Below are 17008 nucleotides of genomic sequence, written 5' to 3'. Positions count from 1 at the left end.
ATACGTAAAGAGATTTATGTTTCACTGGATTCTAGACCTAGAATCCAGTGAAGGTAGACCCAGGAGTGGTGGTGGGACGAGGGGCCTGTGGAGATAGAGTGTAGGGCAGAACAGAGGACGTTTGAAATGCCCTGGAAGCAGTAGTGATTGGATCACTTCTCATGGCAGCAAGGCCCCAGGGAACAGTGGCCTTCGGGGTCTTGGGGGAGGGGTGGTCAACCCTCCCGGTTTGCCTGGAATGAGGAGTTTCCCAGGATGCTGGACTTCCAGGGCTAAAACTGGTATAACCTTCGTCAAACTGGAACAGTCGGTCCCCCTAGTTTGGGCCCTTGTCACTGTCTCCTGGACTACAGCAGGTTGCTGCCTGCTCGCCTCCCTTCCTTTGGTCTCCATTCTGCAGTTAGAGGGGCTGCTGTCAAACACGGCTCTTACTGTCTCTCTGCTTTGTCTCAAACACTCCAAAGGCCCCATTGCCTCTGGGATCCAACTCACCCCAGGACCTGGACCCAGAGCCCTTTCTACACTGGTTTCCACCCTCCTTGAAAGTCTCATTTCCCATCACTTTCACACCACCCAGATACACCCTAGTTCCCCCAACTGGAAGTGTCCTTTCCTATTCTGAGCCTTTGCCCATCACAGCATCCGATCAACCTGACTGGCTCCTACCCACCCTTCAAGATTCAGTGAAATGTCATTCCCCGCTCTCTCCTCTGGGTTTCGAAGGCACATTATACATACTTTTGGGAGAGCACATATCAAGGAGTTGGGTTGGGAGTATAAACCCCACCTCTACAGTCAGCTTCTGGCGCAATGCTTGGTGTACAGTAAGCTTTTGGTACGTATATTTTGAATAGCTGGTATAGTTACATGACTCAGAATTCAGATGGAACTATGCGTGCTCAGTGAAAAGTGGCCTTCCCACTCCTGGCCTCTAACAACTCAATATACTCCTGCCCTTCCAGAAACCTCTTTTTGCATACACAAGCAAATAAGGTAATTTGCTTTGTTAATGAATAAAGAAACTAACAGTACAAACCTGGAATCATTCCAAATGTTCAAAATCTGGGGCTGACTAAGTAAACGATTATATAGCAACATTATAGACTCATCCGCAGTCATTAACATTATTAAAATTATTACAAGGCAGACTGTAGTATTACTCGCTAAGCTTTAAAAGCAGAATATAAAGCACACCTCCACACTGAATGCACTTGGTAAAAAAAAAAGCCAAAAAACCAAAAAACAACAAAAAAACTGGTCTCTTCAGTCATAGACTGAACTGATCCATCAGCCTGAGACAGAAATGATTGCTGCTTTAAGGTGAAGGGATTCAAAGTTTTCTTTTATGTAAAGTTGTTTGAATATGAAAAGAAAGAGGCTGGATTCTTGTGAAACTGCCTGATGAAGTGTGATTCATGATGGAACTCATTCATTCAGTAATTCATTCAGCAGACATTTGAATGCTTGCTTTGTCAGGAGGAAAAGTCAGAAACAATGGTAAGCTTCTGAGGATGAGCACTAAGTAGGTGATGAGGATATAAGAAGCTCTGATGGAGAAAGAGGGGTGGGGAATGTGATGAGTTCATTGTAAGACTGTGGAGTTTGAGTTCAGTTTGTTCATCAAGGGGAGCTGTGTAGCAGATGGCAGGGTCCAGGTCTGGGAGCTCAGTGAAACAGCCAGGGCTAGTGATAGCCGCCAGTATATTTGTGGACAGGGAAGCCGGAAGTGGAATGGAGAAGATAGACAAGGAAAGGGGAAGACAGATGAAATAAAGCTGGTGAGGAAGTAGTTCTGCAAATCTCTTAACACCTCTGAGCCAGGGCCAAGGGCACCAGGGTAGCAGAGGCTGTATCTGTTACTGAGTGTTAAAGCGCCTCATAGTTCAGGCAGAAACCTTCCTCCCAGCCCCTGTCTCCTAAACCCCATGCACGCGTGGCCTGGGTCTGGTCTTAGTTGTCCTGAAAGGCCTGGTAGATGAAGAGATGCTGTGACTGGCTTAGAAACTATGTAGGAACCCCTGAATGAGAGACTGGGAGAAAAGGTTTTAAAGATTCACCTGAAGCCTGGGCAACATAGCAAGACCCCATCTCTACAAAATAAAACATAGAAAAAATAGCTGGGCGTGGACATGTATCTATTATCCTAGCTACTCAGGAGGCTGAAGCAGGAGGATCGCTTGAGCCCAGGAGTTCAAGGCTGCAGTGTGCAATGATTGTGCCTGTGAATAGCCACTGCCCTCCAGCCTGGGCGACATAGTAAGACTGTCCCTATTTTTAAAAAATGAGGTGATGGCATGCAGGTTAAGAGAGCAGAGTTCGCAGTTACAGTGAGCTATGATTGTACCACTGCATTCCAGCCTAGGAGAGAGAGCAAGACTCTGTCTCTAAAAAGAATAAAAATAAAAGATTTACTTGAACAAAGACCAGCTAAGTAAGGCTGGACAGGGAAAGGGAAGGTAGGTAGGCTTGGCATTGGGGGCAGAAATATTCCACTGCAGGTTGAGCAATGCGAGGGCCCCAGGAAGGGAAGAATTCTGAGTGGGGTTTGCCCCTAGTGAGCAGGTCTCAGGACTGTCCCTGAAGGGGCCAGCAGGCAGAGCTGATAGAATTGTTGCTCAAAACTTGGACAGAGAAAGGGAAGGGATTATCCTCAGAGCAGTGTACTACCAGGATGTATCTCCTACCTTCATATGTCCTCAGGCCAACCTGGAATCCAGGACCAGCTCAACCACTTACAGCCTTAGTGATCTTTGGGAAATCTCTTCTCTAAACCTCAATTTCCTCATCGACAGATTGAGACTATCCTAGTGTCTACGCTGGGTGTTGTGAGGATTAGAAAATATTGTATGTAAAGCTCCTAGTATATAGTAGGTGCTTAATACCCAGTAGCCATAATTTTTATTCCTGCTACCACACTGGACTAGGCCAGCCTAAGACATTGCTCAGTTCTACTCTCTTTGAGGGATTTGTTGCCAGTTGGAACAAGACACTGAAATCTAAGACTTTTCCCATCATCTTTTCACATACATTTGTCAAAGATGGCCTGGCAGGCAGATATGTAAAAACCGGTTCTCAGTTTTTGCTGTGCATAGTTATTTCTCTCTTTTGCTGGTCATTTCAGGACACGAAGAAAAGTATGTCACAAACCTTTTGGCTGGTGGTGACATCTAGAAGATTGAGAAAGCATTGGAGGAGCAAGGGTTTAAGTCGTGAACTGCTGAATTAAAAAAAAGGCCGGGCGCTGTGGCTCATGCCTGTAATCCCAGCATTTTGGGAGGCCAAGCAGGAGGATCACTTGAGCCCAAGAGTTCGAGACCAGCCTGGGCAACATGGCGAAACCCCATCTCTACAAAAAATACAAAAATCAGCAGAGTATGGTGGCTCACACCTGTAATCTCAGCTACTTGAGAGACTGAGGCAGGAGGATCGCTTGAACCCAGGAGTTTGAGACCAGCCTGGGCAACACAGGGAGACCCCATCTCTATTACCAAAATTTTTAATGAAAAAAAAAGCATCCCCTCCTCCGTCCCTCCAGCTTACCAACAGCCTGTTGCTCTTACTCGTCACTCTTGTGTTGTGTCTTACAACTGTTCAGAGTGCCTTTGCCTATATGATTTCATTTGCTCCCTACCCTGGCCTGTGAGGTAAGTAGGGCAGATATTGGCTGCATCTCAGAGGGGCTAAGACAGTGACAGAGCTGGGACTAGAACCCACGCCTCCTTGTGTCGGACAGAAACGAACCGTGCCCTGTTGACTTGCACTTTGATGAGTGGGTTAAAAGGAATCTGTGAGGAAATGATGCGCAGGTTTTGGGGACAGCTGTTTTGCAAGGGGACAGTGATAACAATACTCTATTGCTGTAGCGTGCCCAACAGAGATGAGTGACAATGCTCCTGTTGTGCTAATGAGCAAACTGCAGGCCCAGGGTCAGCAGGGGAGGACTTTCTGGGGTTTGGGTGACACAGAGAGGCAGTTTCCTAAAGTTTCCCCCTCTTTAAGTTGTTTCAAATGACAGAAGACTTTGCCTGGGGCCACCCAGTTTAGGAGTGGCAGAGCCCCCAGAATTGAGACTTTGACTCAGAACTCCAACTCCAAATTCTTGGGTTTGAAGTCAGCTCATTTCTCCCCTTGCCCTTTCTCACAGGGGTGTTAAGAGGAACAAGAGTGGAAAGGACAAATCAGTGTGTAACGGCAGTAAAGGAAATAGTGCCTAGCATTTTCCTTTTCCAAATCTAATTGGCCTCCACGTGAGGGCCACAGAGAGCAAATCCTTTGGCTAAGCCGATCTGTTAGCGCGCCCTACTTCTTAGCTGTGTGAAGATATCAGATCTTGCTTGACAGGTTGTGAGAATGAAATAAGCAGCATATGTGAAAGTGTTTTGCAAACTATGAAGCACTACTATCATTGAGAGCTTTAAGAGTCTTTGCTTCCGGGAATCCACCAAACCCAGCTCACTCTAGGACCCTGAAAGAACTCGCCTCTGGTGGGAGTAGAGAAGGTGGCGCTTTTTTGGTGTCTCCGGCATTCAGGCAGACAGAACTGGGGAGGAAAATGGAGGAAGATGAGCTTGCTCACCACCTCCGTCTTCTTATCCCCCAGCTGAGGAGGCAGTGGCGGGGGAGCTGACATAACCTTTTCTTTGGTGAGTCAGCTAAGAAGGAATTTCTAGAGCTCCAGTGATGTAGACATGGTTGTTTTAGTTTGGATTTCTAAAGCTGCTGCTCTTTGAAGCAGCTTTAAGACACAGCTAAAAGCACAAGCAATTGGGAAGCATATGGAAAATGACAGCAGCATAACATCTTACTAGTGTGAACTTGAAGAAAGCAAGTTTCGCAGGGTCATTGTATTAATAGTGTGGGAAAGTGCCTGGCACATACTAGGGGCCCAATATCTGTCCATTTCCTTTCCCTTCTCAGTGGACAGACTGCAGTCACTAAGCTCACAGAAAGCACTTACTCTTCAGTCGCCTGAGTTTACGATAATAGGTGCCATTATTCATTTAATCCTCACAGCCCCTGGAGACAGCTTATCTACATGCCCGAAGGAAAGGCAGTTCAGAGTTTTATTGCCCAAGGTCACGTCACACAGCCTGCAATTTTTAATTTTCTTATGTTTTAGTTTTGGGGGTGCATAGGTGCATATATTTATAGGGTACCTGAGATGTTTTGATACAGGCATGCAATGCGTAAAAATCACATCATGAAAAATGGGATATCCATCCCCTTAAGAATTTCTCCTTTGTTACACATTATATACTTTTCTTTTTAAATGTACAATTAAATTATTATTGACTATAGTCGCCCTGTTGTGCTGTCAAATAGGAGGTCCTATTCATTATAGTTTTTTGGATCCATTAACCATCCCCATCCCTACCCCAGTACCCTTCCCAGTCTCTGGTAGCCATCTTCTACTCTCTGTCTCCATGAGTTCAATTGTTTTGTTAGTTCCCACAAATAAGCAAGAACATGCAAACTTTGTCTTTCTGTCAGCCTGCAATTTTTAAAGCCACAATTCAAACCCACCTTGTCTGGTTTGCCTCTTAGATATCAGGATGTGTGAAGGTGTTTAATTGAGCTGGGCCTTCTGGAAGGCCCAATCTCAAATGGACTTGGACCAAGGAGGTGACTCCAACCTGGCCCATTTGGGAATAAATTCAGGGTGGAGTTTCAAGAACAGGAAATAGGCCACTGCTAGAGGCAGGCTGGCAACCATTGGAAGAGAGCGGAAAATGTTGCTTTCCAAATCCTTGGGGGATTTAATCTGTGCTCTCCCAGTTTCAGGAGCTTACGTTGTGAGGGTGAGATGACTCCTCATTAAGCAGTATACAAATAGATTATTGGTAGTCTTCTGTCATCTCCCACGAAACACAACCTCCCCCTCATCACCTGACAGCCCTCCGCTAACCACCCTATAAACAAGAGGGAACTGAGTCTCCTTTTCAAACACCTCTCCTAAGCCAGACTGCAGAAGCTGGGAGGGCTGAGTCATCTTCCTCTTAAAAGAAAACCCGTGTAACAAAGCCACAGAAGTATGCTTTCTGTGCATATCATTTGTTTCAACACATGGCTGCTTTTATAGGATACCAACGCAAGAGCTGAGGACACTGTCTTCTCTGTTCCTCAGAAAGTAGGTACGCTGCAGTGTCATCTGTACTGTCCCCCTCCCCCACACCCATTATCTGCGTGACTGCAGGCACCTCACTAAGCAGCCAAACGACCACCATGGCACATTTACCCAGGCCATTAGTTTGGATTGTGCCGGGTATCTCACAGCATAGGCAAGAAGGGCCAATTGAAGAGTTAGGCTGGCTGGGCACGGTGGCTCACGCCTGTAATCCCAGCACTTCCGAGGCTGAGGTGGGTGGCTCAGGGGGTCAGGTGTTTGAGACCGGCCTGACCAACACGGTAAAACCCCGTCTCTACTAAAAATACAAAAATTAGCTGGGTGTGGTGATGGGCGCCTGTAATCCCAGCTACTTGTGAGGCTGAGGCAGGAGAATCGCTTGAACTAGGGAGGTGGAAGTTGTAGTAAACCGAGATCATGCCATTGCACTCCAGCCCTGGCAACAGAGACTCATCTCCCAAAAAAAAAAAAAAAAGGCTATGGCCTGAGGCTGCTCTTCACCCCAAGGGATATATGGTAAATGTCTGCATGAGAGTAAAGACCCTGGTCTCAGATATACACACAAGGATGACTCTTAAGAGTACCTCCTCTATCTCCCATTTCTTCTGGCCACGCTAGAACGAGGTAGATAGGACCGGGAAGTAGACTACCTCCCTCTGCGGTCCATTTACCTACAGCTGTAGTTTCTGAGAATAGTGCTGCGTGGCAGGGCGAGCTCTGGCTTTTATGATCTCCCCTTGTAGAGTGCTGGACTGCTTCATGGTGCAGGGTGTTATTATACGGCTTCGTATCATATGCCCAGTAGGAAGGAGAATGCCTGGGCAGATCTGATGCTGGACAAATTCACTGCCCACATCAAAGGGCATCTCCCCATAAGCCCAGAGACCCACAGCTAAATGTCCCCACTCCCCCGTCAAAAAAAGCAGCTGATAGCCATATTTCTGTACAGGCTCATGTAGTAGAGGGAGCTTTTATTGTTTTTTCAGAGAATTCGGATAGCCATAGATTATACAGAGCCATTTCTCAGCACTCTTTTCTCTCCACTTAAGAAACTGGAATACAACGTGATGAAGATGATGCCAAAACAAGACTGCTGGCTCACATCATCTAGGGTACAAATACACACTTAATCACTTGACACTTTATTGAATGCAAAGCAAGATTTAGCATCTTTGCCTTCGTTGTACAGAGCTGAAGCGGGAGCCCAGGGACGGGAGGACTGCATGGTTTTTCTTGGCGGGGGAGCTGTGCACCCTGCAGTCCTGTCGTGTTGTGGGAAGATCAGCCCATGTTCTGTCGGTTGCCATAGCCTCTAGGATGGGTGTCCTTCCAGTCATCCCACTCCCGGGCTCTGTGGAGTGTTTGTTCATCATCCTCTTCCTCCTTTTCTTCTTGTTCTTCCTGTTGCTGAGCTGCTTTTCTGAATTCCTCTAAAGTGGAAAAATTAGAAAGGGAGGTGAGAAATTGAGGGAATGTTAATAAGTAACGTCAGGGGCCTCAGTTCCACTCTGAGCACAACCACATGCAATGAGAACAGGAATACAGCCAGCTGCCTACCCGGGGCCCGGCGGAAGCGGGGAGAGAACTTGCATTACCTAATATATCGCATGTTAAAAAATAGTACGAAAGGATGCTCTGAGCGGTTTCCACAAGAAGGCAAAAATCATAAAAGGTGCCCCTCAGAATGAATTCTATTTTGGAAGAGAATTCTTGCAAAAATGGCCAACACCCTCCTCCAGCCCCAAAACAAAAACATTACCACCACCACCAAACAACCCCTGCAATCCAAAAACATGAAAGAAAAAATATTTATGAATTTGTGATTTGTGAGTTGCCAGGGGGGTGGATTGCAGTTGACGTTTCCTCCTCCATCCATTTCCTTCACTACAGACATACAAGTTTTTGTGCATAAAATTGAAAATCACAGGGCAGTTGGACCTATAAGAAAAGCATGCCTACGTATTATTTTGCAGTACTTGAAATAGGCTGTGAGGTCCAAATGGCACTTATCATGCAGTGTACACCCAAAAGAAATTAAACCAACTGCCGCATCTCTTTTGCATTTTTTTTTCCTTTGTGAGGTAAAGTAGCATTTTCCCGGCTACTCTTGAGTTTGCTCATGAGAAATAGTCTCATTACTATGAATGAAATGTGTGGGGACCTCATCTAACAGCTCAGGAGTCTCGTATTTTTTCTTTTCTTTTTTCTGAGATAGGGTTTCTCTCTGTTGCCTAGGCTGGTGTGCAGTGGTGTGATGGCTCGCTGTAGCCTCAAACTCCTGGGCTCAAGTCATCCTCCTGCCTCAGCCTCCCGAGTAGCTGGAACCACAGGCATGAACCACCACGCTTGGCTAATTTTTACATTTTTTGTAGACACAAAGTCTTTCCCTATGTTGCCCAGGCTGGTCTTGGCCCTCCCAAAGTGCTGGGGTTACAGGTGTGGGCCACCTTGCCTGGTTCTTTTCTTTTAAATTCTTTACTATAAAATAAAGATGGTGGAAACCACACAAGTACATATAAAACAAATTTTTATAAGGAGGCCTTATAGCCTCCACTCAGGTCAAGAAACAGATCTCCTGTATCCATCCCAAAAGCCTCTCTGTGTACATTATACAAATCAACTCTCCTCCCCTGCAAAAGTAACCACTATACTGCTTTTTACAGTAATAACTTCCTAGAGTTCATTACAGCTTTATTACCCAAGTGTATATCACTAGACACTGTAATTGTCCATTTGTACATTTTTTTACTCAACGTATTTTTTAGTACAGAGTTGTACAACTACCACCACAATCCAATTTAAAAACTTCTATAACCCCAAAAGATCCCTTGTGCCCACTTACAGTTAATTCCCATTCCTTCCCTCCCTGCCCCCAGCTCCTAGAACCATGAATCAACTGTCTCCATAGATGTGCCTATTCTGGACATTTCATATACATGAAATCAAAATCATGTAATGTGTGATCTTTTGCAGCTGACTTCTTTCACTTAGCATCATCATCTTTTGTTGTTGTTGTTGAGACAGTCTTGCTCTGTCTCCCAGGCTGGAGTGCAGTGGTGTGATCTTGGCTCACTGCAACCTCCACCTTCTGGGTTCAAGTGATACTCCTGCCTCAGTCTCCTGAGTAGCTGGGGTTACAGGTGCCTGCCACCACACTTGGCTAATTTTTGTATTTTTAGTAGAGATGGGGTTTCACCATGTTGGCCACGCTGGTCTCGAACTCCTGACCTCAAGTGATCTGCCTGCCTTGGCCTCCCAAAGTGCTGGGATTACAGGTGTGAGCCACTGCACCTGGCCTAGCATCGTATTTTTGAGGTTAGCCTTGCCTATTTAAAAATGTTTTGCTATCTTTTTAAATCTATAGGTTCCCCCTCCATCCCTTTCTTCCAAGTTATCTGTTGAAGAAGTTGGGGCATATGACCTGTAGAGTTTGTTTCCCAAAGACCGGATTTTGCTGATTACATACTCATGATGCAGTCTAACATGTCCTCCTGTGTTTTCTGCAGATTGGCAGCTGAATACAGGGGCTTGATCTGACTCAAGTTTGATCCCTTCAGCGTGAATAATTATAGGTGGTGCTGCATTCCTTCATCAGGAGGCAGGTAAATATCTCTGTCTCGTTGTAATGTTAGGAGCTGTTGATGCTCAATGCCCAGACCCATTCATTTCCTGGGGGGTTTCAAAAAGGTGATGCCCTTAATTTTAACTTTTGAAAATTAACTGGAATACTTTTACAAAGAGAGCCTTCCCCTCATCAACTACTATTCGGTTGCCTAGTAGAAAAGATACAATACTTGACTTTTTCCCTTTATTTACCATTTCTCAAGATAATGTGTTCCCTTATTAGCCTCTGAGGTTGAATAATTTGGACTTGTTTTATAATATAATTATAGGCGGGGACAGTGGCTCACACCTGTAACTGCTGCACTTTGAGAGGCTGAGGTGGGAGGACTGCTTGAACCCAGGAGTTCGAGATCATCCTAGGCAAGATGGAGAGACCCTGTCTCTACAAAAAAAAATTTATGACACTTAAATTGGCTCACAAAATTATAAAAAAAGAAAAGAACGTTTAAAATCTGCCAGGCATGGTAGTGCACGGCTGTAGTCCTACCTACTGGGCAGGCTGAGGCAGGAGGATTGCTTGAGCCCGGCCTGGGCTCAGAGTGTGAGACCCACCTCTAAAAAAATAAAAAAATACATAATTATGAACTTATAGATTTAAACGTATCTTATGAGTTTCAACCAGTTTCAACTATTATTATTATTGAGACAAAGGAGTCTTGCTCTGTCACCCAGGCTAGAGTGCAGTGGTGTGATCTTGGCTCACAGCAACCTCTGCCTCCTGGGCTCAAGCGATTCTCCTGTCTCATCCTCCTGAGTAGCTGGGATTACAGGTGCCTGCCACCACACCCGGCTACTTTTTGCATTTTTAGTAGAGACGGGGTTTCACCATGTTGGCCAGGCTGGTCTTCTGACCTCAAGTGACCCACCCACCTCAGCCTCCCAAAGTGCTGGAATTACGGGCGTGAGCCACTGCGCCCGGCCCACAATTATTGTTTTAAAAAACTATTTAAATCAACTTCTTCATTTTAGAAGTTTTCGATTTACAGAAAAATTGAGAAAATAATACTGAGTTCCCACATAACCACACCCAGGTTCTTATTATTAACCTCTTACATTAATACAGTTTCTGTCATACAACTAATGAACCAATACTAATAAATTATTAACAACTAAAGTGCATACATTACTCAAATGTCCTTAGGTTTTACCTAATGTCCCTTTTCCGTTCCAGGATCCTATCCAGGACACCACAGTACATTTTGTTGTCTGTCTCTTTAGTCTCCTCTAGGCTGTAACTCTTTCTCAGACTTTCCTTCATTCTGATGACCTGGACGGTTTTGAAGAGTACTTGTCAGGTAATTTGTACAATGTCCCTCAGTTTGGGTTGCCTATTTCTTACAGAATTAGACTAAGGTTATTGGTTTTGGAGGACAGTACTACATATGCTATCAACCTGACTTCACACTGATAATAACTTTGATCACCTGACCAAAGTGGTATTTGTACGTTTCCAACTAAAGTTACTTCTCCTCCCTCCTTCCACATTGCAGTCCCTGGAAGCAAGTCACTAAGCACAGCCCACACTTTTGGGGTACACAGTCATGCTACACACCTCCTTGAAGCAGGAGTATCTACATAAAATTATTTGAAATTTTTCTCTAGGGCAGATTTATCTCTTCTCCCTCATTTATTTACTTATTCAATCACTTATTTCTATCACAATGGACTCGTGTGTATTAATTTTATTCCTTGTGTGATAATCCAATACTGTTAAATTTACTTTCCTGCCCAAGTTCTCCCAGTTTTGGGCTGTGAGGGTTCAGCTGGCTCTTGTGTTCCTTTAACACCCCAACAGTTTTTTGAGCTCTTGTTTTCTAGTACAGAGAGCCCTGAGGTGATTTTTCAACTTTATGATGGTGTGAAAGTGATATGCTTACAGTAAAAGCCATACTTCATATTTTGAGATATTCAATATTGTAGTATAAAATAGGCTTTGTGTTAGATGATTTTGCCCAACGGTGGGCTAATGCAAGTGTTCTGAGCAGGTCGAAGGTAGGCTAGGCTAAGCTACGATGTTGGGTAGGTTAGGTGTAGCAAACGCATTATCAACTTAACCATATTTTCAACTTACAATGGCTTTACCAGGATATAACCCCATTATATGTTGACTATCATCTGACTACGAGATGCTCCAGGTTCATCTTGTATATTCTCTGCCTCAGCCCTAGAATCAGCTATTTCTCCAAGGAGCCCTGGTTCATTTATTAGAGGATGGTATTAGAAACCAAGATTTGGGTGTTGGATGGACTTGTTGCTACTGTCAATTATCCTCTGTGAAACCAAATTGGCCAGTGGAAACATCTTCAAATTGGCTTTTGATATGACCCCAGTAGCCTTTGAAAGCTCCTTCCCTATCTTTTATGACAAGATGTTCCAAGCTTATTTTATACATTTCCTGACCCAGAATTGTAGTCAGTTATTTCTCTAAGATATCCTGATTTCTTAAAAGAAAGAATATTGGGAAGAATATTTCTGTATCACAACTGGAGTTACTAGGTATCCTCATTGCTACTGGGCTGGTCCTTGTTTCTAAGCCTTTTCAGTGGATAGAGCAAAAGTAGGGTGTGTGTGTGTGTGTGTGTGTGTGTGTGTGTGTGTGTGTGTTTACTTTTAAATAAAATTTCTCATGCGTTCATATGGAGTACTACAGGGTTTAAAAAAAAAATCTAAATTCTTTGGAATTACATCTGTATTCTTTCACATTAAAAGTCCTAGTTCTCAAAGACAGGACGACAGAATTAGAATATCTAATAATTGCTCATTTATATTATCTCACATTATACATAGTCTTGCAATAATAACACTAACTTTGACACCCCACCAATATAATTACTGAGAACTATTAAAATTTTGCATGATTTCCCCATTTCTCCATTTTTAAAAATAGTTATCTACATTATCTGGGCACACAGGCATTACATAATCCATCTCTCTTTTAATCCTCATTTCATCTTAATATTACAAGTAACTGTACATTTAACGCTCACTACCTGTCCTTATGTCAATGTTTCTCAACACTTTGGCTGTCTGAAGCTCATTCTCTAGCAAATTCATGGGATGGTGGAACAGTATTTCTTGAATTTCTGCATGTTGATAAATATCTGTACTCTATACTTGAAAGTCAGTTTTACCAGGTATAATGTTCCTTGGCTCACATTTTTTCCCTTTGAGTATCTTAAATATCTGTTATTCCATTTTCTTCTGGCGTAAAGTATAGATCTCAAAAAATCTGAGGGTAACCTAAGTTTCTTTCCTTTATAAATCACTTACTATTTTTACTGAGATGTCTGTGGCTTTTCTTTAAAATTCAGAAATTTTATTAGACTATGTCTTATTGGTCATTCTGGGTTATTTCTCAGGTACATGGTGTGATTTTTCTTATCAAGTGACCGTGGTGCTCGAGCCCTCCAGGACCAGGAGCTTAGGCCCCGCGGAGAAGCTGGGCCTGGTTTGGGGGAGCAGTTGTGCCTCTTTGGTGCCTGATCCAACTCAGTGCCTCAGCCCCAGGGAACTGGAGCTTTGGCCCAGGGGAGCAGCTGGGACCCTGGTGCTTTAGCCTGCATAGCACCGGGTCCCTGGACCCCCCAGGGAAACACAGCCTTGGCTAATCTGTATACAATGCTCTCTGGGCCAAACAGCCATAGCACCCCCACCTCCCTGGATCTGGACCAGCCCTCTGGGGTCTGAGTCACTGAGGTGTCCCACCTCCCTGGGGAGCAAAGCCAACACTGCACTGCATCCCACCCACTGGAGCCCAAGCCACAGCTATGCCCCACCATTCCTGGGGCTGTGTTGCCACTGCACCCGGCCTCATAGAACTTCCAGGGTCCAGAGTCACCACTACACAGTATCTTCTTTCCTGGTGCCTGAATTGCCACTGTGCCCTGCTCCCTGGGGTCTGAGTGTCTGGAACACCCCTCGCTCCCCAGAGCCATGCCAGTACTATGCCCCGACCCCCAGGATAGGAATCACAGCTACATCCCTGCCCCTGGGCCCAAGCTACTGGGAAGTGCCTCAGAGTCATAGTCCTCGGCTTGGTGGGAGAGCGGCATCCACCTGTGCCTGAGACTGAACATGCACCCATGTCATGGGTGCTGCAGCAGTTCAAGAAGATACTGGACCCAGGACCAAGTTCCACAGCCACCCTGAGCACCTGTGCCTTGGAATATAGCACTGCTGTGGCTGCCTGTGGGTTGCGCCACACCCACAGAGATCCCCCCACCTCAACTTTTTTAATCCCAAGAAACTTTCCTTAGTATTAACTTTTAGCATTTATTCTTTTTCCTCGCTTTGGCTTTCTTCTTCAGATAATCCTATTATCTATATGCCGGGTCTCCTTTACTATCTTTAGTATATGTCACTTTTCCTCAAACCCTGTTTATCTTTTTTCATTTAAAAATTTTCCTTCCTTTTACCATAGTAAGGCATTTTCTGTTGCATTCACTCATTCTTGTTTCCTTCTACTTTAGCCTATATTTCTGAAATGATTCATGTTCCCCAAGTTGTCATATTTCTGAGTTTTTCTAATCCTGCTTTATATTGTCCTTCCATGTCCTATGTTATTTTCCGAATATCTTCCAACTCTTTTTTGAATACCATGTTTCAGATTTGTTCTGTTTTTTTTTTTTTTTTTTTTGAGCATGTCTTTCTGTAGTGTTTTCAATTCTTTTCTAATTTTGTGTAGGGTTTGACTTTGATAATTTTGTTCCCTTTTTCTCAGCTTTGTGCTATATTTCAGAATCCATAAAATCTACCCACTTAAAAGTATACAGTTCAGTTGTTTTTTTTGTTGTTGTTGTTGTTGTTTTTCTTTGAGACAAAGTCTTGCTCTATTGCCAGGCTGGAGTGCAGTGGCACAATCTCGACTCACGGCAACCTCCGCCTCCCGGGTTCAGGCCGATTCTCCTGCCTCAGCCTCCCGAGTAGCTGGGACTACAGGCACGCACCATCGTGACCGGCTAATTTTTTTTTTTTCTTCTTTTTTTTTTTTTTTGTATTTTTAGTAGAGACAGGGTTTCACTATCTTGGCCAGGCTGGTCTCAAACTCCTGACCTTGTGATCCGTCTCCCAAAATGCTGGGATTACAGGTATGAGCCAACCCACCCAGCCCAGTTCAGTGTTTTATATTTAGAGTTGTGCAACCATCACCACAGTCTGTTGTTCATTTTTACGTGAAATGTATTCCTAAACTTGCAGAAAGAAGCACGGTTCAGAGTAGCTTTTCTAACTTCATAGAGGCTCCCTTTCTGCTGTTTTTATGTGCATTAAAGAAATATGATTACTTGCTTGACTGGAGTTCCTGGTTCTGGTCCTCTCTTCTAATTTCATCTGGACCTTTTCTTTCTTTTTCTATTCCTGTCCTGCTTAATTTCAATTCTACTCTCAGCAATTTCTCCTCAGTGTGGAGTCCCTGTCCTGGAAGGGAGACCTGGTGGATCAACTTCAAGAGTTCATTAAGGACTAGACTACTCTATCCCTTTCAGACTTTCTGACTATTGGTCCCTCATACTCATCCCTCCCAGTTTCAACTGCAGTTCTTAAATGGGACTGCCATTCTTTCTAGGGAATATGCTGCTTTGGAATTCTGTTTGTCAAGTTTTTCAGATGGCCTGCCAACTCCGGTTTTCTCCTGCACAGATGCCAATAACTGCTGGATCTTGTGGCTACGGGTAATTTGCCCTTACCTGTTTTTATTGTGAGGTTCATGGGGATACACTGCCACCTATTTTCATTATAAATATTGTCCATGGGTATTTTTTCATATTCACTGAAGTATAACATACATGTAGAAAAGTATACTAATATTTGTATAGCTCAGTGAACTCTCACATATTGAACACATCCATGTAATCAGTACCCAGATCAAGATACAAAATATTTCTAACTCCTCAGAAGACCCTGTAGGTCCAGTTCCATTCATGATCCCCAACTAAGGGTGAACACTTACTAACTTTCAACCAGCACACACAAGTATTACCTGTTTGTTGAAGTTTGTATGAATGGAATCACACAGTATATACTCTTTTGCATCTGGCTTTTTTCACTCATAATTAGGTTTATAAGATTCAGCTATATTTGTCACAGCTAACAAACTATAGTTTAACCTTACTGCTACATAGTTTTCCATTGTGTGAATATACCAAAATTTATTTCTTCATTCTGTTATTTATGGGCATTTGAGTGGTGTATTCAGTGTGGACTATTACAAATAATGCTGCTATGTTCAATCTTGCACAGGTCTTTCGTGGACATATGGTCTCACTCCTCTTAGGTATATACTGAGGAGTGAGACTGCCAGGTCATGGGAGTATACACATGTCCAACTTTTGTGCATTACTACCATGACCACGACCACCCCTAGTTTCCCTGCCTTTATTTCCTTTCATCTATTTACTTTGGGCTTGCTTTGTTCCCTAGGCCCACCCCCCGCCCTTGTTAAGGTAAAACCTTAGGTAATTGATTTTATCTTCCTTTTTTCTAACAAGTGTTGAAAGTTACACATATTTCCATCTCAGCATTGCTCGAGTTGTATCCCATAAATTCTGATGCTGTACTTTCACTGTAATTCTGTTCAAAGTATTCTCTTTATTTTTAAATGGGCAAACAAAAATTTACGGTGTACAGCATGTTTTGAAGTATATATTATGGGATAGTTAAATCTAGCTAATTAAAAGATGCAGCATCTTACACATTGTTATTTTTGCAGTAAGAACATTTAACATCTACTCTGTATTGTATTTTTATTTTTTTTGAGATGGAGTTTTGCTCTGTTGCCCAGGCTGGAGTGCAATGGCGTGATCTTGACTCACTGCAACCTCTGCCTCCTAGACTCAACCCATTCTCCTGCCTCAGCCTCCCGAATAGCTGGGATTACAGCCGCCACCACGCTCGGCTAATTTTTGTATTTTTAGTAGAGACAAGGTTTTACCATCTTGGCCAGGTTAGTCTTGAACTCCCAATCTCAGGTGATCCACCTGCCTCGGGCTCCCAAAGTGCTAGGATTACAGGCGTGAGCCACCACACCCAGCCATTAACGATGGTGTATAACAGATCACCATGCTGTATAACAGATCTCTTGAACTTATTCCCAGTTAGAAGTATTTTCTAATTTTCTTTCTAATTTCCTCTTGGACCTATACGTTATTTAGAAGTGTATTGTTTAATTTTCAAATATTTGAGAATTTTCTAGGTATGTTATTGATTTCTAATTTAATTCCATTGTGGTCTGAGGATATATTCAGTGTGATTTCAATTTTTAAA

General features: G+C 43.7%; 1 protein-coding gene across 1 annotated transcript in view; it reads right to left on the bottom strand.

The window, feature by feature from the left end:
- Positions 1-7358: 7358 nt before the first annotated feature.
- Positions 7359-17008, bottom strand: part of IGBP1 (immunoglobulin binding protein 1) — a 31614-nt gene continuing 21964 nt past the window's right edge. The window contains 1 exon segment of the mRNA NM_001195789.1: positions 7359-7554. Within this exon segment, the coding sequence (NP_001182718.1) occupies positions 7406-7554 (149 nt within the window). The 3' untranslated portion in view covers positions 7359-7405.

Source organism: Macaca mulatta, chromosome X (assembly GCF_049350105.2).
Source record: "Macaca mulatta isolate MMU2019108-1 chromosome X, T2T-MMU8v2.0, whole genome shotgun sequence".
In the NCBI taxonomy this organism is placed as follows: domain Eukaryota; kingdom Metazoa; phylum Chordata; class Mammalia; order Primates; family Cercopithecidae; genus Macaca; species Macaca mulatta.
This window is presented reverse-complemented; position numbering and strand designations above follow the sequence as displayed.